Consider the following 23853-nt stretch of genomic DNA (forward strand, 5'->3'; position numbering starts at 1 on the left):
TTTCAGCTGGATTATATCACTGTCAGACAGAGATTCCAAAATCAGGTATTGGACTGTAATGGGTACCTAGGAGCAGACGTAGACTCTGATCACAATCTAGCAATGATGAGGAGTAGGCTGGAGTTGGACTCATCTGGAAGAATTGGTGTGCAAAGAAGTGGGTTATTGAAGTGTGGAGGAATGATGGCACATATTTGAGATTCTCTGAGGCTATAGAAACTGTGATAATGAATACCAAAGCAGAAAGCTTAGTTAAAGAAGACTGGACCTCTCTAAAAAGGGCAGTTGTAGATGTGGGACAGGCGAACATAGGTACAAGTAAAGTAACTGCAAAGAAACTTCCGGCAACAGAAGTAATCTGCAGTTGATCGACATAAAGAGGGACTACAAAAATGTTCAGGATAATTCAATAATACAGAAATATAAGGAATTTAGGAATGAAACAAGTAGGAAGTGCAATGAAGCCAAGGCAAAATGGCAGCAGGAAAAATGTGAAGAAATTGAAAAAGAAATGGTTGTCACGAGGACTAATTCAGCTTATAAAAAATTCAAAACAACTTTCAGTGAAACTAAAAGCAAGTGTGTCACCATTAAGAGTGCAGTGACAGTTCCATTGTGAAGTGCAGAGGGGATCTGGTGATAGAGTACATAGAAAGCTTCCACAATAGGCAGGACTTGTCTGATGATGTGAGAGGGACAAATGGGTGTCTGTTGGCAGACATAAGGCATCCAGTATTAGAATCAGAATTTAAAGAGCTTCAGATGATTGAAGAACAAATAAAACAATGGAAACTCCAAGTTGGAATGTCAACTATTTAAGGAAAAGATAGATTGCTACTTACTGTAAAGACGAGACATTAAATTGGAGACAGGCACTATTAACAGACATTTACACATTAGCTTGGCCACAGATTTCATCAGAAAAAGGAAGAAAAACACACATGTATTAATTCACACAAGAAAGCATGCTTCACACACACAACTGCCATCTCTGGCAGCACAGAGCAGAATGAACCTGTTATGCTGAATGGAAGCAGCAATCTGGAGGGAGCAGGGAAGAGGAAGGGAGAGCTATGTAAGTGTGGGGAAGAGAAGTGCTGTCTGGCAGTGTGTGGAAGGACTAGACTTCCAACAGGCATAGTTTCAGGAGGCAGTGAGGTGGAGGGAAAAAAAACGGAGAGGAGCAGGGAAAGATGGGTGGCGTGCATTACCAGATTGCAGCACACAAAGAGGATGGGAGACAAGAGTAGGGAGGAGGTGATACAACAGAGGAACAGGAAACTGTTGGGTGGAGGATGTGGGGACTGTTACCATAGGTTGGGGCCAGGGTAATGTCAGGAGTGGAGAATGTGTTGTAAGGATAACTCCATCTGCACTGTTCAAAAAAGCTGGTGGCGGAGGGGAGGATCTGGATGGCTTGGGTAAGGAAGCAGCCATTGAAATGAAGCATATTGTGTTCAGCTGCATGTTGTGCTACAGGGTGGCCTACCTTACTCTTGTCCAGTTTGGCAGTGGCCATTCATCCTGGCTACTTTCACAGGTGTTCCAGCCTCTAATGTGTAGGATAAGCCTGTGACAGGACTGGAATAGGAAGTGCTGTGTGGGTGGTTTGGGCAGGTCTGGCATCTGTGTCTTCCACAGGGATATGATCCTTGTGACAAAGGGAGGGTATTGGGAGCGGCATATAGATGGACTAGGATGTTGTCGAAGTTAGTTCGGAAACTGACACTACTTTGTAGGAGAGGAGAGATGGGGCTTGGGTAGGATTTCCCTCATTTGAGGCATGGTGATACGTAATCGAAGCCCTAACAAAGAATGTGGTTCAGTAGTTCCAGTCCAAGATGGTGTTGGGTGTAGAAGGGGACACTCCTTTGTGTTTGGTTCTTGAGATTGGTGGAGCATTTTGGGTGTGAAGGGAAATCTGTTTGCAGATTAGGTCTGGGAGATATTGCCTGTCTGTCAAGGCATTGGTGAGACCCTCAGCATACTGGCAAACGATTCTTGTCACCGCAGGTACACCATCCCCAGGTGCCCATGTTGTATGCGAAAAACTTTGTGGTTTCAAAGGGATGGCATCTGTTGAAATGGGGGGCATTAATGTGGACAGAGGTGTGGATGGAGCTGTCAGAGAGGAGGAAGTTAACATCCAGGAAGGTCCTACACTGCTTTGGGGAGAACCAGGTGAAGCAGATAGGAGGGAAGGTGTTGAGGTTGTGAGGGAGTGAAGATTAGGGTGACTTGGCTGTGAGTACAGATCATGAGGATATCATTAATAAACCTGACCCAGACTAGAAATGTGGCATTTTGGGAGGTTAGGAAGGTTTCCTCTAGATGGGCCCATAAACAGGTTGGCATAGGATGGTGCCATGTGTGTGCCCCTGGCTATGCTGCAGATTTGTTTGTACACCTCTCTTTCAAAGGAGAAGTAGTTGTGAGTTAGGATAAAGTTAATGAGGTGCATGAGAAATGAGGTAGTGGATATGGAGTCGGAAAGACATTGGGAAAGTAGTGCACAATAGCAGTAAGACTATGGACATGAGGCGTGTTGTCGTATAGGGCGGAGGCGTAAATATTGATGAGTAGGGACCCAGGATGCAGGAGAGACGGTGTAGGAAGTGATTGGTATCTTTGATGTGATTGGCTAGATTACAGGCAGTTGGTTGGATGTGTTGGTCAGTGAGGGCTGAAACTCTTTCAATTGGGGCACAATATCCAGCCACAATGAGGTGTCCAGGATTGTTTGGTTTGTGGGTTTTTCAAGCAATTAGAAGATGAGTGTGCAGGGTATCGTAATGGTAAGGAGGGAAATGGATTAAGGGGAAAGGTTCTTGGGAGGGCTTATAGCTTTAAGCTGGGATTGGAGGTTGTACTGAACTTATGGGATGGGATCACTGTGGCAGAGTTTATAAGCGGATCAGTTAGTGGCAGAGACTTTCTGCCAGATGGCCACTGCCATTCTTAACAACAGTGGTGGATCCTTTCTCTGTAAGTAGGATGATTAGGTCAGGATCTGTTTTGAAGTTGCGTATGGCTCTTCTTTCTTCTGCTGAAAGGTTGGTATTCTGAGAAAGGGACCTGGGGAAGGCTGGTGAGACCAAGTTGGAGGTAAAGAAATCCTGTTAGGGCACCATTGGGTGGTCAGGTGGGCGGAGAGGGAGGGGGGATTATGGTTGTATGTTGGTATGAACTGGGAGAGGCAGGGTTCAGTGTTGGGAGGGTTGGCTTCGGTTGGGTTGTTGGGAAACAAATGTTTCCATTGCAGGTATCTGGAGAAGAATAATAGGTCTTTGACTTGTCCAGCATGGTTAAATTTGGGAGTCAGGCTAAAGGTGAGGTCTGGACTGAAACTTCCGTGGGGCTGAGGGCTTTGGTGGAAATTTTAAGAACAATGTTACAGTAATATTTCGTCTCTGGATTAGGTGGAGTGTTGGTAGGGAGTTTTATGGAATGTGCTTAGTTGAAAAGGTCAGGTAAGCACTCCGTCTTCAGGCCACAAATGGCCCATCGGGACCATCCGACAGCCGTGTCATCCTCTCTTGAGGATGCGAATGGGAGGGGCATGTGGTCAGCACAGTGCTCTCCCGGTCGTTATGCTGGTTTTCTTAAAAGGTCAGGTAGGCAATGTTTAAATGCTATTTTTGTTCAGTGTTTTAACTTCGTTGAGTGTTCCAGTGGACGCTTGAATTTTTGGTTTTTGCTAATATTTTGTGAAGTTTTGTTTATATTGGTATTAGCTGTGGTGTAGTAGTATTAATACAAGTAGTTGCTTTCTTAGTAGACAGAGAATTTCGAGACCGCTATAATTAGTTCTACTGGTATAACTGAACTTAGGTAACATAGACTTTTTCAGTAACTGTAAAATTTTATGATGAGTGAGAAGTGTGGGCTCTTGTCATAGGTTTGTGAGTAGTGGGTTACGGTGTGGAATTTGTTCAAAGTATTTTCATTGGGGGCGGGGGGGGGGGGGATGCAGTGGGGAAGCCAGTGGGCACTTTAGCGAGATCCTCTCCTGAAAATGCAGAATCTGTAGTAGAAATAAGTTGATAGAGGAGCAGGAGCATAAGATCTGTGCCCTTCAGGTGCAGTTACAATGCACAAAGGAGGAACTATATAGGTTGAGGAGGGTGAAGGAAGGTGGGGAATGGGAACTGGCAGTTGGGAAGAAGACAGCTAGGAGGAGGAGGTGTTCAGATATTTATACTTTGTGTATATGCAATAGATTTGACCAATTGTCAGAGTTGAGTGGAGAGGAGCCTCTTGTAGCTGTAGATGTAGGGAACATGCAGCAGTCCTCAGCAGTTAGGAGGCCTAGATCAGTTGCAAAGTCTGACAGAAAGGAGGAGGTTCTGCTGCTAGGTGGTTTGCATGGTAGAGGTGTGGGCCAGCAGTTGCAGAAAGTGTTGAGGAGTGAGTACTAGGTCACCAGCATAGAGGAGTTATGTAGGAATTTTACAAAGGAGGATCATGTAGCGATAGTGGGTGGAGCAGGGAACAGTCTTGATGGGGACAGGGAATATGATGTAGATGGTGACCTGGTAAAGATAACTACTCAGTAGCACTGGTGTGCATTTTGTGCAACTGTTTCAGCACCATGATCGGCCTCACATTAATGAGGCTGTTAGGCGCATTAACATGGGGCTGGAGAGGGCGCTGATGGCAGAGGGCATGGGTCACATTTCAGTGGTGCCATTTGGGTCCATCAGCAGATTGGGTTTCACTAGGCATGGCCTGCACCTCAATAAGTATGGGAAGGGGAGGCTGGCAAAGCTTATAGGTGACAGATTACTGGGTGGTGGTGGGATCACTCGTGGAAAAATTCCTGTAGTAGTTGATGTTAGAGCTGCACCTCTTTTAGATTGAAGGCAGCTGATAGATATATCTGCTTAAAGGAAGTCCCTCTATCTAAGGGTTCATCTTCAAAGGACGTCATGTTTCCAAGTAGAGAAGGAATTAGAATATTTCATCAAAATATAAGAGGTATTAGAGATAAAGTTATTGAACTGCTTATAGATGTTGACTCTGAAATTATTGGTATATCTGAGCGTCAAATAAATTGACAATTCAGAGGCTTCCTTTACCAGGATACAGATTAGCTGGCTGTATTTCAAGGAGTTCCTTGTGGGATGGGGGAGTGGCTATGTATGTAAAAAAAACAGTATTCCATTTGAGCGCATAGACGTATCACGGAACTGCACTGAACAGATATTTGAATGTTGTGCAGGATCATTTACATTTAGTGAAAGTAAATTTTTGTTGTTGTTGTTTATAGGTCACCTAACTGTGACTTCAGAGCATTTCTGCTAAAGCTAGAGAGGGTTCTTGATTCACTTTGTAGGAAGTGCCAGAAATTAGTTATATGTGGTGACTTCAATATAAATTTTGCATATGATGGTGCAAGAAAAAGGATGTCGGTAGATCTTCTAAATTCATATGATCTGATGCAGACTGTTTTTTCCAACTAGGGTGCAGGGGAACAGTAGTACAGCCATATACAATCTTTTTTATTCATATTTCATTCCTAGATGGACTCTCTGTTAGTGAAAGGGTGAATGGCCTTTGTCATGAACCCTCTCTATTGTGCTGGAAAAGTTACCTCCATAAGGACACTGTTACGGTGTGGCTAATGGCTGTATAGTATTTTTGTAGAGTTGGCCATGATGTCTCCGTTGTTGATGCTGCTGAGTCTGCGTTGTCCATGTGGCTTCTCGTTGTCTAGGCAATGATTCCTTTGCAGCTCTGGGTCCAAGAAAAGGTGCGGGTTTTTTTTTAAGTATTACAGGGCTAACGAAATCATGATGCAGTATTCCACGGTTTATTTGTAACAAAAACACACATTTATTGCCAAAACTCGAAAAAGACTACACTCAACCGTGGCCAAAACTCAAGTGGCGCGGTCATAAGCTACAAAGAACATACAATTTCAATATCGATTATTGATCGCAACACCTAACCTAGTATTATATTAAGCAAAAGCTTTTTTAACACAACTTTAGTGTATAATATAACAAAAATGACATCTATTTGTCAGTTCCATTACACCTTTCAGACCATCATGCACAAATTTTAACACTAAAAGGCTTTTGTACTCGAACAAAAGTCACATATAATTACAATCTATGTAGGAAAGTTAATCCAACAGCAAACCTTGTCAAGGAACAAGAGTGGCAGGATGTTTACAATGCCGATACCATAGATGATAAATATAATACTTTCCTTAACACATTTCTCATGCTCTTTGAGAGTTGATTTCCATTAGAACATTTTAAACGGCATACCTGTCCACCTTTCTCCACACCTCCCTATTCTCATCTCCCACACACTTCATGTGCCGCCCTCTGCCAGCCACCTTCCGATCTCTCCCCACTCCTCTCCTTTTTCACTTATTTCCTGCACTCTTCAACTCCCCACCCCACAGTCTCCCGACAATGTGCCTGTTGGCAGTGTAGTCCCAGCACCCTCCGATAGACAGCACTCCTCTCTCCCCCCCACCTGTAAACTGCTATGCTTTTCCCTTCCCTGACCCTTTGGGATTTCTGCTTCTATTCAACATTACATTTGCTTTTTGGTCCAAGCTGCCAGAGATGGCAGTCAAGTGTGGATGAGGTGTGATTGCTTATCTGAATGAATGTGTATGCGTTTCTTTTTCTTTTTCTGAAGAAGGCTATGGTGGAAAGCTAATGGGTAAGTGTGTTTTAATTGTGCCTATCATTTCATCTTTATGGCAAGTAGCAATGTATCTTTGTCTTTTATTGTTGATATTCCAATCTGGACTTCCCATTGTTTGATTTTGCTGAACTACTTTTCTTCGATTCACAACCCTGTGATGTTTTCCATTGTTACTATTCTCTGTAGGATTACTCTTCCCAGTGGCTTCTCTCTCTCTTCTTTCCTGTGTTTAATCACTGTCTTACAAACTGGATAAACTTCCAAGCCACACTGTATCGATGAACATCCATACACAATGTATGGCTTCATGACTGTGCATATTGTTGATGCACCATCTGATGCCCCATATTCTTTCCACCAATAATTATGTTTATACCTATGAATCCCATTTCCTCCCTCACGCTCATGTACTTCAGCTTGTTATTTCCACACCTACCTGTGCCATATGAGCTTGTGAGCCTCAACCTAAACCATCCCACTTCCACCTCTCCCTTATCACAACACACAGATACTCCCGTACCTAATCTGTTCCATTTCTTCCACATTTTTGTATGTTTTAATGTATTTGTACCTATTTTATATGGTTTTACATAGTTAGCATATTTTTACGTATATGTGTGTGTTTCTTGAGTGTCTCTACACATTTTAATATGTCTTTTCTCTTATCAAGCTCCCCTTACAACCATCAGCAATTAATTTTGCTCATTTGTGTGTCATTCTCGTTTCCTCTACACCTTCCTCACCACAGTGGACCCCTTCTCCATCTTTCTGACCCAGTTCAGAAAAGTGTTCCCTTCCCTGGCTAAAACTCAGTCTCACATCGGATTTCATAAATGCTGCCTACATCATGGACTCCTCCCCACTTTCTGTGTCCTAACCATAAAATTTCCTTTCTCTAGATCTCACCCCTCCTTTCACAGTGACCTACACCTTTTCAGATTCCACCAGTCCATGAGCATTCCAGACACCACCTCCAGATGTTACCCAACCTGCTGATACCCTGCTGTTGCCTCGGTGTACCACTATCCAACCCATATCCTACCCAGTGTGCTCCTCCTCGTTAATCCTTCAAAGCATCCAGACCCTGTCTAGCAGACACTTTCAACGTGCCACCTCTCCAAAACTTCCCTACCAACAGTCTAAACCCTGAATCCAAACAATCCCAGAATACTGTTCTTAACCTTTCCACCAAAACTCTCAGCTCCACAGAAGTTTCAGTCCTGTCCAGAGGCTTCACCTTTAGCCCTACACACGAATTTAGCCATGTTGGACTTGAGAAAGACCTGCTCTCCTTCTCGTGGTTGCTGCAATGGAAACACTTCTTCGCCACCAATTCCTCACACCAAAGCCAACCTAATTCCAACATTGAACCCTTCCTCACACAGTTCATATCACCATCCAACCATGATCCTCCCCACCTGCCACAGAACCCATCCCACCCCCAGTCCCCCACCCCCTCCGCCACCTGGGTGACCTTCAAGGAACTCCTTACTTCCAACTTGGCCTCCCTACCCTTCCCCATGTCCCTTTGTCATCAGAAGCAGAAGATAGATGAGCCTTAAACAGTCTCAAAACAAATCCTGACTTAATCATCGTAGCTGCAGAGAAAGGTTCCACTACTGTTGTTATGAATCGCACTGACTACCTGACAGAAGGCCTCTGCCACTTATCTAACTTGCCCACCTATAAACTCTGCCAGACTTACCCCATCTCATAAGTCCAACAAAACCTCCAGTCCCTGCTTATAGCCTTAGGCCCTCCCCAGAATTTCTCTCTTGAACCCATTTCCCTCCTCACATCTATATACCTTGCACACTCACCTCTTAATTGCTCCCCAAAATCCACAAACCCAACAATCCCCGACACCCCATTCAGGTATATTATGCCTCCATTGAAAGAATTTCAGCATTCATTGACCAACAGATGCAATCAATTGCCCATAATGTAGCCAACTACATGAAAGATACCAATCAATTCCTTCACCGACTCTCCTGTATCCCCATCACTTTACATCCTGGGTCTTTACTTATCACTGTTCACACCTCCACCCTATACACCAATACACCTCATGCCCATCGCCTTGCTGTTATTGAACACTAGCTTTCGCATCATCTTTCAGACTCCAAACCTAATACCTCATTCCTCGGACACCTTACTAACTTTATCATAGTCCACAACTACTTCTCCTTTGAAGGGAAGGTATACAAAAAGGTATACAAACAAATCTGCAGCACAGCCATGAGCATTCACATGCCGCCCTCTTATGCCTATCTAGAGGACACATTCCTAGCCTCCCAAAATGCCAAATCTCTAGTTTGGTTCAAGTTTATTGATGGTGTCTTCAAGATCTGGACTCAGCACCAAGACACCCTATCTTCATTCCTTCACAACCTCAACACCTCTCCCATCTGCTTTACTTTGTCCTGACAGCCCAGTATGCCACCTTCCTGGATATTGACCTTCTCCTCTCTGATGGCTCCATCCACACCTCTGTCCACTTTAAACCCACCAGCCACTAACTGTACCTGCATTTCAGCAGCTTTCATCCCTTTCACACCAAGAAATCTCTTGCATACAGCTTGGCTACCCGGCTACAGTGTCTCTGCAGTTATAAGTATCTTTTGCAAGTATGCTGAGGGTTTCACCAAGGCCTTTATTGACAGGCACTATCCCCTGGACCTAGTCCACAAGCAGATCTCGTACCATTTCCCCTCACAACCCCAATCCTCCCACCACTCCCAAGAACCAGCAACAAAGGAGTGCCCCCTTCACCACCCAGTACCATTCCGGTCTGGAACAACCACCACATCCTTCGCCAAGCCTTTGATTACCTATCATCATACGCTGAAATGAGGGTCAGTTTACCCAAGATTCTTCCCTCCCCTCCTAAAGTGGTGTTCCATTGCTCACCCCACCCCCACAACATCTTAGTCCATCCCCTCCATCTCCACAACATTTTAGTCCATCCCTGTGCACTCCCAATCACAACCCCTTGCTACAATTATCATATCCATCTGGAAGACCCAGGTGCAAGGCCTGTCCAATCCACTCATCCAGCACTTCCTGTTCTATCAAGGGCCAGGCCCTGTGAAAGCAACCATGTCATTTACCATCTGTGACTACCAACTAGCTCCCCATCATGCTGAACACCCACCGCCAAACTGTGGCCAAGAGCAAAACAGACCAACCTGTGGTACAACGTAGCTGAACATAACACACTTGATTTCAATGGGTGCTTCACTATCTGAACCATTTGGATTCCTGGATCCTCCCCGCCACCACCATATGGGAGTTATCCTTGCAACACATTCTCCACTCCCGAAATTATCCCGCCTTAAACTTACGGCAACATACTGTTTCCACATCCTCCACCCAACAGTTTCCATCCTCTGTCATATCACCTGCCCCCCCATTTCACGTCCCTCAACCTCTGTGGGTGTCACCTTCTGCCAGTGCACCCACCCATTCTTCCCTGCTCCTCTCCTCTCTCGTTCCATTTCTCCCCTCCCACGAGGAAGCCCATAGCTCTTTTATGGGCATGTGCATGGCGCACACAGGGTTCTGACCTATTGTAGCCTTTCTTCTCTCCTGGGCTGTATTCCCTTCCCCATACTCTCCTTCTCATCATAGCTTCTCACCCTCCTGCTCAAACCAGCTAACCCCTCAGTTCCCATATTCCCTTCCTTTCACTCTTCTGCCTGGTGTTTGCACTCCCTCCCCCCCCCCCCTTTCTGGGTTGCTCTTAGGATTTGACTTCCCTTCCTAAATTGTTTGTAGTGTGAGCCATATGGAGAAGAACTGCCTCCCTAGCATCTCCGATGTGGGTTCCTCTTCCCCTCCCCTCCTTACTTCCCTGCCATATCCCCCCTCCCCTCCTCGCCAGGTCACCAGCATGGTAGCCAGTCCATGTGGTGGGGCTCTTACGTACCCATTTGGCCAAATCCTCTGACAACACAGGGATCACTCTTATGGTAGCTGACCTGTCACCATCTCATGTAAGCCTAGGAGTGATTGCATATCTTTTTGGGGCATTGTAATTCCCAGCAATGACAGCTGTGCTAGATGGTCTTTGCTGTGTCTTGGTTGTGCCCAGGGGGTGAGCCCCTGGTCAGAGTTGATGGTACCATAGTGGGCACTCCATACTTCTGGCCGCTCTTCTGTGGCCGTTTCATAAGAAAGGAACAGTTCTCTGTCTGCTCCTACTCTTGCTTCCTCAGCCCTTCACTCCCTGATCACCCCCTGGGAGGAGGACCAGGCCTGCTGGCTTGGGGTGAAACCCTTTCCATGTTACTTGGTTTGTCAAGGACAGATGCCTAGACTTTTACCACTACGAAACTGCTTTTTTTTGTCAGATAAGTTTCATGAAGCACATTCACTCAGTATGATGCAATCTGATACTGATTAAAACCCCCTCCTGACAGTCAGTCAGTGTCTCTTTATGCTTGCAAGTGCTTGGGAGACAACCCGGTGAGCAGCACTCCTCACCAGTCCTTAAATATGATGTAAGGCGTTATCTTCCATAGAGACCACTTTCACTCTAACAAGCAGCGCAGGATTAATCTGTCACAGCCTGGTGTTCATTTCATCCGATTAGCCCAGAGAGATCCTAAGGACAATCACATTGGTATCGGCTATTTCATTCTTGCTTTTGAGGAGATACCCTCCCATAAAAAGTCAAGGTCATAGTTTACCGTTACAGTGTGAATCACTATATCCTATGAGCTGTTTCTGGTGTCTCCATTTTCATCACATGTCTTCACGATGTGATGTGAATCCTGTTTTCAGTGATTGTGGCCACCCTCTCCATGTGGGAAGTCCTTGCACCCCACTGTCCAAGTGCGTGAACTCTTCTGGTTCACACTCTCCTTGCTCACCAGATTGCCCAGTCTGTAAAAAGGAAAGAAATATTAATGGAATCAAAATTCTTGACAGTCTATCATAGTCACAGGCCTGACAGAAATATGACCATCTCCATCCTGTATCAGCAACCTTCCCTTCTGTTGCATCCATTCCTCCTCCTCCTCCTCCTCCTCCTCCCTTACCTTCACCCAGTCCCCCTTCCCTTCCCTCCACCCAGTTTCGGTCCCCCCCCCCATGGAACCCTCTTCTCTGGCACCTGCCAGGAATGGAGCTCCCTCAGGGGGCACCCCTCCCTGCTGTATCCAAGACATGAAGCTTGTTACTTTGAGTTGTACACAAGATCCGTGCTCTATGGGCCTCCAGGCTGCTCATTCTCTCTCATATCTAGATATTGTTCTGACATGCTCTCTTCCCGACCACGATGACGATGCTGATGATGACGATGATGATGACGATGATGATGATGATGATGATGATGATGCGTAAGTCATGGGACAGGGTTCTCCCTACATCCTACGTGGTGTAGCCTCCTCCTCCTCCTCCTCCTCCTCCTCCTCCTCAACTAGGGTCTGATCTTACATTCATGGTTGTCATTCTGTCTTTACCGGTGATGGACACTGATTCAGCACAATGATTTATTCTGGCCCATTCAGTGCTTGTCCAGGCTCTTGTACTACTCTCCTCCAATGGAACTCTAATGGTTAGTATTGTCATAATTCAGAATTTCAGTCTTTTCTTTCTCTCTATTCTGTAGCTTGTATTGCAGGAATTTCATTTTATGGATTCTCATTCACCAACTCTTATTGGTTTCCAAATCTTGTGCTGGAACTTGGCAGGTTCTTTGCGAGCCTCCAGTGGTAACTGTGTGTTGGTCCGCACAGACATAGTTAGTTCCCGGGTTCCTCTTCGAGCTGCACTGGAAGTTGTGGCTGTTTGGATCCATTTAGTCTGTGTGGTAACAATATGCAAGCTCCATCTCCTCACAGGCCGGTATTCTGCTCTTTTTGCCCTCCTTAGACAGCTACTTCCCCCTTCCTTCTGCTTGGGGGATTTCAGTGTCCGTAACCCTCAGTGGGGTGGTACTGCAACCAATGACCGGAACAGGATTGTTGAAGATGTGCTAGCAGAGCTTGATCCCTGCCTCCTCATCACTGGATCTCTCACAGACTTTAGTATGGCACAAGGCACTTTTTTCGCCACTGACCTCTCCATTTGTAGGCCAGGATTCTTCCCCTCCATTCAGTGGGGAAGCTCATGAGGATTTGTGCAGCGGCAATCATCTTCCTATTGTCTTGTCGTTTATTCAGCATCAATCACCTGGACACCCTTCCAGGTGGCACTTTACCAGTGTGTATTAGAATGCCTTTTCCTCAGCTGCCATCCCAACTGCTCCACCACATGATGGCACATATGAGTCCACATACAGTTTGACTGATGTCTTGTTGGCAGCCACTTCAGCGATTCCCTCTTCCGTGAGATCTCCCTGACAGAAAACTGTCCCTTGACAATCCCCGAAAATGGTACAGTTATGAAATACTGCTGCCACGCCGTCCGCCACCACAAATAGCAACTATCTCTTGACCACTTCCTGCCTTCAAATGGCTTTGTGCCTGTGCCCGTTACCCAATTAAATGCAGAAAACGATTTGTTGAAACCAGTGTGTCACTGCCATAGGGTCATATACTCCCTCTTCACAGGTATGGGCAAAGATCAGGTGCATTTTTGGCCACCATGCTCTTGCAGGTGTCCAAGGAATTTCCCTGAATGGTGTTATCCTCACCAGCCTAGATGTAGTTGCCGAGCATTTTGTTCAGACCTCGGTGGTTGTTTCCTGGACCCCGGATCACGATGGGACCCCAGGGAACGATTTTGCTGCAGGCTGGTCAAACTGGATACTGGAAAGTTGCCTCTTGAGATCAATATTCTGGCATTGGGCCTTTGATCGGTATTATGCTGTCAAGTTTCTAAAGATGTGAAATATGGAGCGGTATAGTCTGATTTTGCCAAACAAACTATGGGTGATAAAGGAGACTATAAATTTGTAGAGGTTCTCCATGCAGACATCTCGCAAGGACTCCATTGTTCTTTTGCAGCTCTGCAATGGCTGTACTTGGCTGACTCTTCGCCATCTCCTCTGTCATAAGGATCTGCATCACTGTCGTTGCAGTGCTTGTTTGACAGTGGTCCACATTTTGCTGGATTGTCTTAACCCCACCGCCCTACGGTGGGCTCTTTAATCTTCCTGCCTCACTACCCGTGGAATTAGCAGATGGTGCCCGCAGCATCTGACCAGGTTTTAAGATTTCTTCATGAAGGGTGTTTTTATTACTCTTTCTCTAACGGAGTGTGCCTCATTCTTGTTGGCCTATTTAAGGCTTGGCAGGGTGCCCTTTAGCATCCAGTGTCCTGACTGGACAATGGCTTTCTGGGCTTGACAGTCTACCCCAGCCCTCACCCTGCCTGTTCTTTTGCTCCTCTACCCTTTCTCATGTGTTCTGTCTGAGTTGGTGATCATTCTGTTTTTCTGTGCTTCTCTCACCTTGTCCATGTTGCTAGTCTTTACTGTGTATTGCTGAGTGGGCTGCCTCCGGTAACTGGTGGGGGGTATGTCCCCCATTGCAGTTCCTGTCTTTGAGGGCCTCCAGCTGCTCCCTGGACATGGCAACTCGCATACCTTTCTTTCTTTCCCACCTTTCTTCTCCCTTGTTCCTTTATCTAGGCTTTGTTGACCTTCAATAGACCCTGAGGTTTTCTTTCCTTGGGTTTCATGCATTAGCCACTTCTTTGGTGTGTTGTTTTGTTGTCTTGCCTGCTCCAGGTAGGAGGGACTGATTACATCGTAGTTTGGTCCCTTTAATCCTTAAACCAACCAACCGTTCCCCACCTTCCTGCCCCGCAGCCTCTCGATACTGTGCCTGTTAGCAGTCTAATGACTGCCACACTTCGTCAGGCAGTGCTCCTCTCTTCCCCCGCCTGTACACCACTGTACCTTGGCCCTGTCCCCCCCCCCCCCCCCCCCACCCCCCCCCCCCCCTCCCTGCTGCCCCCTGTGCACTCCAGGTTTACTTGTGCCCCTTCATAGGATTTGTCACTTACAAAAAGCATTTGGGAATGTAAAATGGTGTAAAATGTTTGAAATTCGGAGAAAAATAGAAGTAAGCTATAGAGAAAGATGGTAACTATGCTGCCTTATAAAGACAGTTCATACAAAGTTGTTAACAAAAATGTTGAAAATTTCTTGACTGATTTACTTCAGATTTTTACATGTTACTCTAACAAATGGTCGGAGGGACATAGGCTACGTATTTTATATATGGTATGTAAATATATATGTATCTGAAAAGCGGAAATGTTTTTGGCAAAAACTCTTGAAAAGTTCTTGACTGGTTTACTACAGATTTTTGCACATACTCTAATAAACATTTAGACAAACAAAGGCTATATACATTTTTAGCAAGTGTGTGTGTGTGTGTGTGTGTGTGTGTGTGTGTGTGTGTGTGTGTAAAAGTTGTTAGCAAAAATTTCAAAATGTCCATGACCAAATTATTTCAAATTTGTACATGATACTCCAATAAACATTCAGATGGACATAGACCATAGTTCTCTCTCTCTCTCTCTCTCTCTCTCTCTCTCTCTCTCTTTAATAGTAATGTAGAGGTTTTCTGGTGTATTAAACAAAGATGAGGTGACTTACCGAACGAAAGCGCTGGCAGGTCGATAGACACACAAACATACACACAAAATTCAAGCTTTCGCAACAAACTGTTGCCTCATCAGGAAAGAGGGAAGGAGGGGGGAAGACGAAAGGAAGTGGGTTTTAAGGGAGAGGGTAAGGAGTCATTCCAATCCCGGGAGCGGAAAGACTTACCTTAGTGTGCGAGTGTATACCTGTCCTTTTTTCCCCCTAAGGTAAGTCTTTCCGCTCCCGGGATTGGAATGACTCCTTACCCTCTACCTTAAAACCCACTTCCTTTCGTCTTCCCCCCTCCTTCCCCCTTTCCTGATGAGGCAACAGTTTGTTGCGAAAGCTTGAATTTTGTGTGTATGTTTGTGTTTGTTTGTGTGTCTATCGACCTGCCAGCGCTTTCGTTTGGTAAGTCACCTCATCTTTGTTTTTATATATAATTTTTCCCACGTGGAATGTTTCCTTCTATATATATATATATATATATAGACACACACACAACTGGAGGAGAACAAATTCAAGTGTTTGATATGTGGTGTTACAAAATGATCCTGAAAAGTATGTGGGAATATAAGATAATAAATAAGGAATTATCTGCAGAAACTTACAGAATGAGGTACAGGATGATAGGACATGTGTCAAGACAGCAGAGAATGATTTCTGTGGTACTAGAGGGAGATGTAGAAAGTAAAAAGTGCAGGGAAGGCAGATATTTTAAAATATGCAACAAATAATCGAGGACGTTGAGTGTAAGTTCCTGCTCTGAAATGGAGAAGTTGGTGAAGGAGAGAAGCAGTGCAGTACTGAAGAGGTGCTAAGTCACTTTTTAGGTATTTATGTACCTGCATTCTTCTTCAGTAATTTATGATCCCAAGTAAATTGCCACCTGTATACAATCAAGGTGTGTTATTGTATAAATATAAGCAGGTATGATTCTGACAGCCAGAAATCGCCAAAACATGACAGTACAGTTTTTCTTCTCATAGGGTTATGGCTGTTGTTATCCTCTGGTCCTTTCTATCCTATTCTATACTGCACGTTCACACTGCATTTTAAACCACAAAAGTGAGCTGAAGCATATTCCATAATTATAAGATGTGCAGAGTATGACTTCTTCATTTTATTTCTTATTTTTGCAGATCCTGTAGAGAAAGTAGCACTGGCTAGCTCTAATCTCAGTAAGTCTATTCAGTATTGGAATGGCATTTTAGGTCTAAAAAAATATAATGAGACAGGAACATCTGTGCTTCTTGGGTTTGGTGACAACCAAGCAAAATTGGAATTGTTTGACATAGGTAAGTATAATTATACGGCAAGCACACGTGTGTGTGTGTGTGTGTGTGTGTGTGTGTGTGTGTGTGTGTGTGTGTACCATTAGTATTCCGATATATTTATTAATTTTTGAATTATTTCCAGGCAAACCAGTTGAACATAAAACAGCATATGGCAGAATTGCTTTTTCATGTCCATTTGACGAACAACCGAAAATAAATAAGAAAATTGAAGAGACAAATAATACTATTCTAACACCACTTACATCTCTGGATACACCAGGGAAAGCAACAGTAAGAGTAATAATTCTCGCAGATCCTGTAAGTAGTTAACCATAGCTTTGTAACTCAAAATTTACACTATACAAGAACATAAAATTATATATTAAATTTTGTTGTTTACAGGATGGCCATGAAATATGCTTTGTTGATGATGAAGGTTTTAGAGAGCTGTCCAAAGTAGATCCAGAAGGGGAAGCTTTGTTAGATAAATACATAAAGAAGGATCTTGAAAGAATGAAAACAGAGTAAAATATCTAACCAATCTCTGTTAATTACATGATATGTCAGTGGTCCCTAACTTTTCATTGAATAAGAGACTGAAAGCTACTGTGATGGCAATTTCATGAAAGTATTACTCATTTATTTTTCTAAAAATGCTTGAAACGTATTAAGGTGTATTTGTGTTATACATAGCCCAGGTACTCTCATCACATTTATGGATCTGTTTTTGAAAGTGTATGGCTATGCGATTTGTAACTGGTGTTGGTGCAATAGATGTTTTACTGCTATGCAGAAATATTACTTTGTTATTGTATGCAAATTTTACATACAAATTAAAATGTTTGTGAATTTTCAGTGTCATAGCATTATTCCTGTTGAGGTGACATTAAACCTGTAAAATGGTAAAATTTGAGGTACTTAAAATTCATTAATAAAACTAATTATTCGACTGGCCATGTATTTATGGCATTTATCATTATCTTGACACAGTAATAATATGTGAAGTTGATACCAAACATTGTGTGTCTGCGATAACAACCATTTTGCGAACTTAATTTGATAACACCATACAAGTACTTCTACCATACCTACGTATCACATGCTAATCTTGGCATGCTGAGTACTGAAAATCTGTGGAAAATGTAAATTCATACACGAAGCCAGAACAGAATGTACTTCACCTATGTTCAAATAACCATATGGTATGGCATAGAGACTGTCCTATGTATGTTGCAAAGCAGAAGATTTTGAAACAAACTGCTAAATCAAACATATTTTTAATGGCCTCTGGATAGTATTGCGAATGGTGGTTCGAAAAGAGTTACTTTCAAAGTAAATTTCTTTCTAATCAAGATGAATTATGTTACGTGAGAGAAAGTGGGATGAATTTCTAAATCACAGTGTGTTTAAAACTGAACACTTGGAGGACCAGCCACTTACAAGAATTCCAAGCCCAGAAGGCCTGACATTTATGTTATAATTTTAAATTTACTGGCACATTTGTGTGATGTATCTTAAAGTACAACACACACAAAAAAAGATAAATATTACATGTGAAAGCTTAGCTTTTCTTGTAGCTATACTATGTATATTAATGTAAACCGTTAACTTTTCCTCTTCGTGTGTTTGCGGTATGTAACAGTGATCTTGCTATTGGCTGACTATAACACGTGTCCTATGCTCTGAATATCTGCTGTCATCGCCTGGTGAGATCACGTGGCATGAGAGATGACTGGCTTACAAAAGGACATCGCAATCTAGATTTCAACGCTTCGGAAACTAACGCACTGTGTTTGGTGCAATTCGAATTTATACTTTCGTAATACGAAAATATGCAGCATGTATGTTGCTGCACATCAAAGGCCTTTCCAATTCTTTCCTTTTTTGTCATTGAAAGTCTTTCCAAAACTTCTCTCCCCCGTCTTTTTTTTCCGGGAAGTTCTACGCTAGTGTATAAAACGTTAACCATTCAAGGAATTGATAAGTTTTACAGTTAAGAGGGAAAAATCTACAGAATACTTACTGTCACTTAACAAGGAAAAAGTGTATTTTTGCCCGGGAAAAAGCAGATTTTTTTAAACAGCATATCGGGGAAAAATCCGGAATTTTTTTTCCTTTTCCCCGTAAACACCCTGATTACCCTTTTTACAGGGTTTGACTGTGTGTTATGTCTAGTGGATAAGTAAATCAGACTATTCAATTCTTTTCCTGAGATCTTACCCATCGGTTAGAAAGAAATGCAGTATGAATAGTGTTATATTGAAGCTAGGACAACTCGGTTCCATGCTCATTTTGTGGTTTAAAACATGTACTAATGCTCGCCAGCCTATCCAGGCAATGAGACATGGAAGTATTGGAAAAGCAGAAGTATTAATTTTGCCTACTTTCTTGCTACTGTTTAAGTTGTTTCTTCAAATAAATATTACTCCACATTAACTATGTTGGTGCAGACACCGGAATTTTTTTTATTACTACACCCTTATACATTATGTTTTTAAGACGGAAAAAGACCAGTAGATAACTTCAAGGAAGCTAAAAAGATTTTGGCCAGGGGAAACCTTCAAAAAAGTGTTGTCTATAACCAACCAACTTAAATACTTCAATACTGAAGCACACACTTTTTATACTGAACATTTCACTTCAAGGAAACCCCTTTCTTACTGGAATTTAATTTCGAACGGTATTACTCTTTACACAAAACAATTTAAATGGTGCCTCTTTATATTAACTTGGCACTTCATAAGTCTGTAAAAACAGGATAATTGGATTAATCAAACACTAGGAAGGAACCCTGTATAGGTGGAGGATTAGAGTGAAATAACAAGGTGAACCAGTTTCTTTAAAGTTCAAGAATGATTGTTCACTAATAAAACACAGTTTAAATTAATGGTTCATGCTGTACAAAAGTAAAATATCAAAAAAATCTTATCTGGTGGCTGTAGGCTTGGGTGTGGTGAACAGTTATAGTGACTACACTACCCACAGTATGACCTGCAAGTATCTTGCTGTATTGGTTCAATTTCTCTTCTTGGCATTGTTCAGTTTTACATACAGTAGCCAAACAACTCACAGCTATGCTCTAACCCATTTGCAGTCTTCATCTGAGGCATTTTTGTGCAAGTTTGCGGGCAAGCTTTTCCTGCTCCACAAGGGTGTTGCCTCAATCACTGTGCCTACAGGCTGTGTGCCTTACTTCCTGCGCATACTGTAGGTAGCGTGCCAACTCGCCCTTGCCTCCTTTTCCACTCCCCAGAGCCACTTTTGTTTCAAACAAAAGCATACTGGCTTTTACGTATGAGTGTGGTTTGAAATGTTCTCGGCAAGGAATAGAAAAAAGTACTTACATCACTGAAACTTCTTTCATTTTTCAATGTAGCCTCCTTGTAGATTAATGCACTTGGTCCAACGATGTTCCGGAGCCTTGATTCCATCTCGAAAATGAGTTTCCTCCAGTTCTGCAAAATAGTTGACAACTCCGGCTATCAATTCTTCATTTGAAGTGTATCTTTGACCAACAAGAAAAATTTTCAGTTTTGGGAAGGAATGGAAGTCTGAAAGAGCCATATCAGGTGAATAAGGTGGCTGTGGCAGCAATTCATACCTTAATTCATGTTATTTTGTCATAGCGACAGCATATGTGTGCGGGTGCTCATTGTCTTGATGGAAAATGACTTCCTTCCTCGCTAAACCTGTACTTTTTTTCACATATCTTTTGCTGCAATTTGTTCAGGTTGTTAGCATAGTATTTTCCAGTAATTTTTGCCCAGTGAGGAGATAATCTACAAACAGAATTCCCTTCGCATCCCAGAACACTGATGCCATGACCGTTCCCACCTATCTCTGGGGTATAGTAGTGCACTCAAGTTTCATCTGTGGTCACAAACCGACGCAAAAAAATCTTGTTCATTTCTCCTAAAATGGACCAAACATTTTCCAATATGTCCATTCTCATGCATTTTTGATCCAGTGTCAGGAGTTGTGGCACCCATCTTGCAGATAACTTTTTCATTTCTAATTCTTCAGTTAAAATGTGATATGTCCTTTCAGATGAATCTGGCAAGTGTAAGCAATTTCACACACTTTCAAAATCCATGACCATTTTGTGCACTTTTGCAGTGATTTCTGGAGTAGTGACACATATTGGCTGACCGCTGCGTGGATCATCATCTAAGCTCTCCCAACCAATTTAAATTGATTTGTCCACTTGGCAACAGTTGAATATGAGAGAGCAGAGTCCCCAAGTGTATTCTGGAAATCAGAATGAATGTCCTTTGCTTTCATACCTTTCTTTAACGAAATGCTTAATCACTACTCAAATCTCAATTTTTTTCCATCTTCACAAATCGCTACACAGGAACAACAACAGAGCTATGTCACTGTCACAGCTCTCTTCCAAGAGCACTGATGCAGCACGTGTTTACAGGCAACAGTCCAATGAATATCATGTGAACAACTCATTGCGATAGTGCTGGCCTCTCTTGTGATTCCGAGAACATTTCAAACCACCCTCGTAACACCTATTTCTTACATTGTTCCTAAGTGTGACTATTCCTTACAATTATCAAATTTACATCAACATGATCAGTTTATACACACAAATATTTTTAAATACAAAATGTCATCAGAAAATTATTTATTGTAATAAACAATTTAAATAGTTTTTTACATACATTATTCACATACAATGCAAAGAACTTCAACCTCCAATATAGCACACTTTACTTTGCATATGCAAAAATTTTAAGGCACAAATTAGAAAAATATAGATTAACTGTAAACAAATAGTGTTATAATGGCACAGGCTCTGTTCTGTGTCAATAGACAGTGCACCACAAATGGTTGGGAGCCAGTAGGGTTTTGTGACTAACCTGAAGAAAAAAAACAAAAATTAAGACAGAATTTCAGAAACAAATGTCAAGCATACATTGTTTCATGCTCCAGAAAGCCCTTTGTGCTGAAAGTGTAAAATGCAATGAGATCATGAATATTGTGGTGAAGTGTGTAAATTTTGTAAGGTGCCATGGGGTTAACCACCACTAGTTCAAAGGCTTTTTGTACGGCCAGGCAGCAGCCTATGGTGATATTTCTTATCACTGCACATTAAAGTGGCTTAGCAGAGGCAAAGTTCTCACTGTATTTTTCGCAATTTGAGAAGAAGTTGCATTGTTTATGGAAGTGAAAGGAGAGAAGCAACCATCACTCAGCGACGAGACATGCGTAGCGGACCTAGCCTTCCTGACTGACATGACTAGACATTTAAACAGCTTAAATAAGCCACTTCAAGGAAAGAATCTATTAATTGTTGATGTGTGTGACAAAATTAATGCATTTGTGGACAAACTTAATCTATTTGAAAGGCAACTTGGTAGTGGAAACTTAAGTTTTTTCAAGTGTTTTTCATCCCTTTAATTGCCCAAGGAAATTAGTTTTGTTAATTATTAGAAAATTATCATACAACTTCGTCAAAGTCTTGAGGCGAGGATTCAGGACATGTGATGCCCCCAAAATAAGTTAAAACTGTTTAGTACTCCATTTTCAGTTGTATCAGATACTATTCCTTCAGAAAGGCAACTAGAATTAATAGATGCGCAAAATAGCACACTGCTTGACAACAATTATTACAACACCACAAATCTGGTAAGATGGTATCGCGATTTTCATGCAGAAGACCTTCCCAAATTACACAGGAATGCAGCTGACATCCTTGGCTCAACATGTGATAATGAACAACCGTTTTATATAATGAAGAGAGTTAAAACTGCAGGAAAGTCCCAGATGCATAACCCAACATTTAAGACTTCTGTGTCTTGCAGCAGCTCAAGGACTGACACACAATATTTCATTCATTGTGAATAAATGGAAACTTATTTCTCAAACTAAATAAAATATTTGTACATTTTCCTTATATTAATGTTTTTTGTTAATTGTAATCAATCGTCATATATTACCTTTTAAATTGTCTCCTCCCCTAGCCAGTATCTTGCGCATAGTGCTGCACGAAAGCTTGTTGCCCAGCCATGTCCACCTGTGACATTGCATGCACATGTGCAAGCTGTAAGCTGTTTATTCACTCCTGCCCGCCAGTGCTCTTGGGCACCCAGCTGCTCACAGCTGAGCTCCCAAGCTGTAACAGCCTGCCCTAGGGGCTCCCACTAACTAGCAAATGCCTCTCCCCATGTGCTTCTTTGGACCCTTTTGAAGGAGCAGACACTTGTCCACTCCCAGGGTGAATGGATGAAACCAGACTCTCCACCTCATGCAACGAGAGAGCTTTACAACCCACCACTCTGCAGTATGTGTGGATCCCCCACATTGAGTACTCTGTAAGGTGTCTCAGTAGCAGAAGCTGTGAGCAAAACGAGAAACCTGAGATGCTTCCTGTGATGCACCATATTCTCAGCTGCAGCTACATCCTGAAGTGGTAGCCTGCAGACAGTTGACTGCGGACAACGCCATCTTCACCTGTTCATGAAATGCAGCCTGCTGCTCCTGCGGCTGCACACAGCATGCACACACCCTACGTGAGACTATATGTCCTAAATACACAAAACTGCAATGAATTTAAGAATTAAACTATATTAATACACAGGAAAAGCTAACTATGTAATTTGCTACTGTCTTGGTGTGTCACAGACGCTAGTGCACGATACACCACAGATACTACCTCGCAACTGGTAATGTTATAGAGAAAGGATAGTGCATCAACACCATTATGACTGCCTCACAAGTGATAATGTTATGGAGAACTCAGGTGAAGTCGTCTGGGTTGTTGGGCCGCATCATGTTTCTGCTGTATGATAGATGTTTTGGCCCTTCTGCTGGGATCCTTTTCAGGACCTTGTGATGTCCACGGTAGATAACATCATAACGTCATTTATTTACTGCAGTATCATTGATAAATTTTCTGATTGTGTGTAAGGAAGTGTATTTAAATACAGAAAAAGTTTGCTGGCATATTTATAAAATCAAACAAATTCACTTCCGAATGGAGAGTGCTCTTATACACAATAACAGTGAATATTAAAGAACATATGTCCACTAAATAAATAAGAAAGCCATAGAATCTTATAGAAAAGATGAAGGTGAATAAAATATATGCAGAAAGCAGGACACCCAGCAACTCTTCAGATCTCATTACACAACTCTATCTACTACTATAAAGTTGTCAAATGTCCCATTGAGTATATGTCTTGGTCCTATAATCTCCTGAAAGTTTTAGTGAAATTGTCATTAACTGACAGACCTTACCAAAACAAAGCATTTTTGATAAATCTACAATCTGCTGGCTTCTTGAAATGACATACTTTTGTAACATATATGTTATAATACAAAAATCATGGAATATGGAAAGCTTTTACCTATCGTTAT

General features: G+C 42.6%; 1 protein-coding gene across 1 annotated transcript in view; it reads left to right on the forward strand.

The window, feature by feature from the left end:
- Nucleotides 1–17340, forward strand: part of LOC126485077 (glyoxalase domain-containing protein 4) — a 42564-nt gene extending 25224 nt beyond the window's left edge. The window contains exons 4-6 of the mRNA XM_050108685.1: nucleotides 16351–16506; nucleotides 16628–16803; nucleotides 16888–17340. Of these exons, the coding sequence (XP_049964642.1) occupies nucleotides 16351–16506; nucleotides 16628–16803; nucleotides 16888–17013 (458 nt within the window). The 3' untranslated portion in view covers nucleotides 17014–17340. The remainder of the gene's footprint in view (nucleotides 1–16350; nucleotides 16507–16627; nucleotides 16804–16887) is intronic.
- Nucleotides 17341–23853: the final 6513 nt, after the last annotated feature.

Source organism: Schistocerca serialis, chromosome 1, assembly GCF_023864345.2.
Source record: "Schistocerca serialis cubense isolate TAMUIC-IGC-003099 chromosome 1, iqSchSeri2.2, whole genome shotgun sequence".
Lineage (NCBI taxonomy): Eukaryota > Metazoa > Arthropoda > Insecta > Orthoptera > Acrididae > Schistocerca > Schistocerca serialis.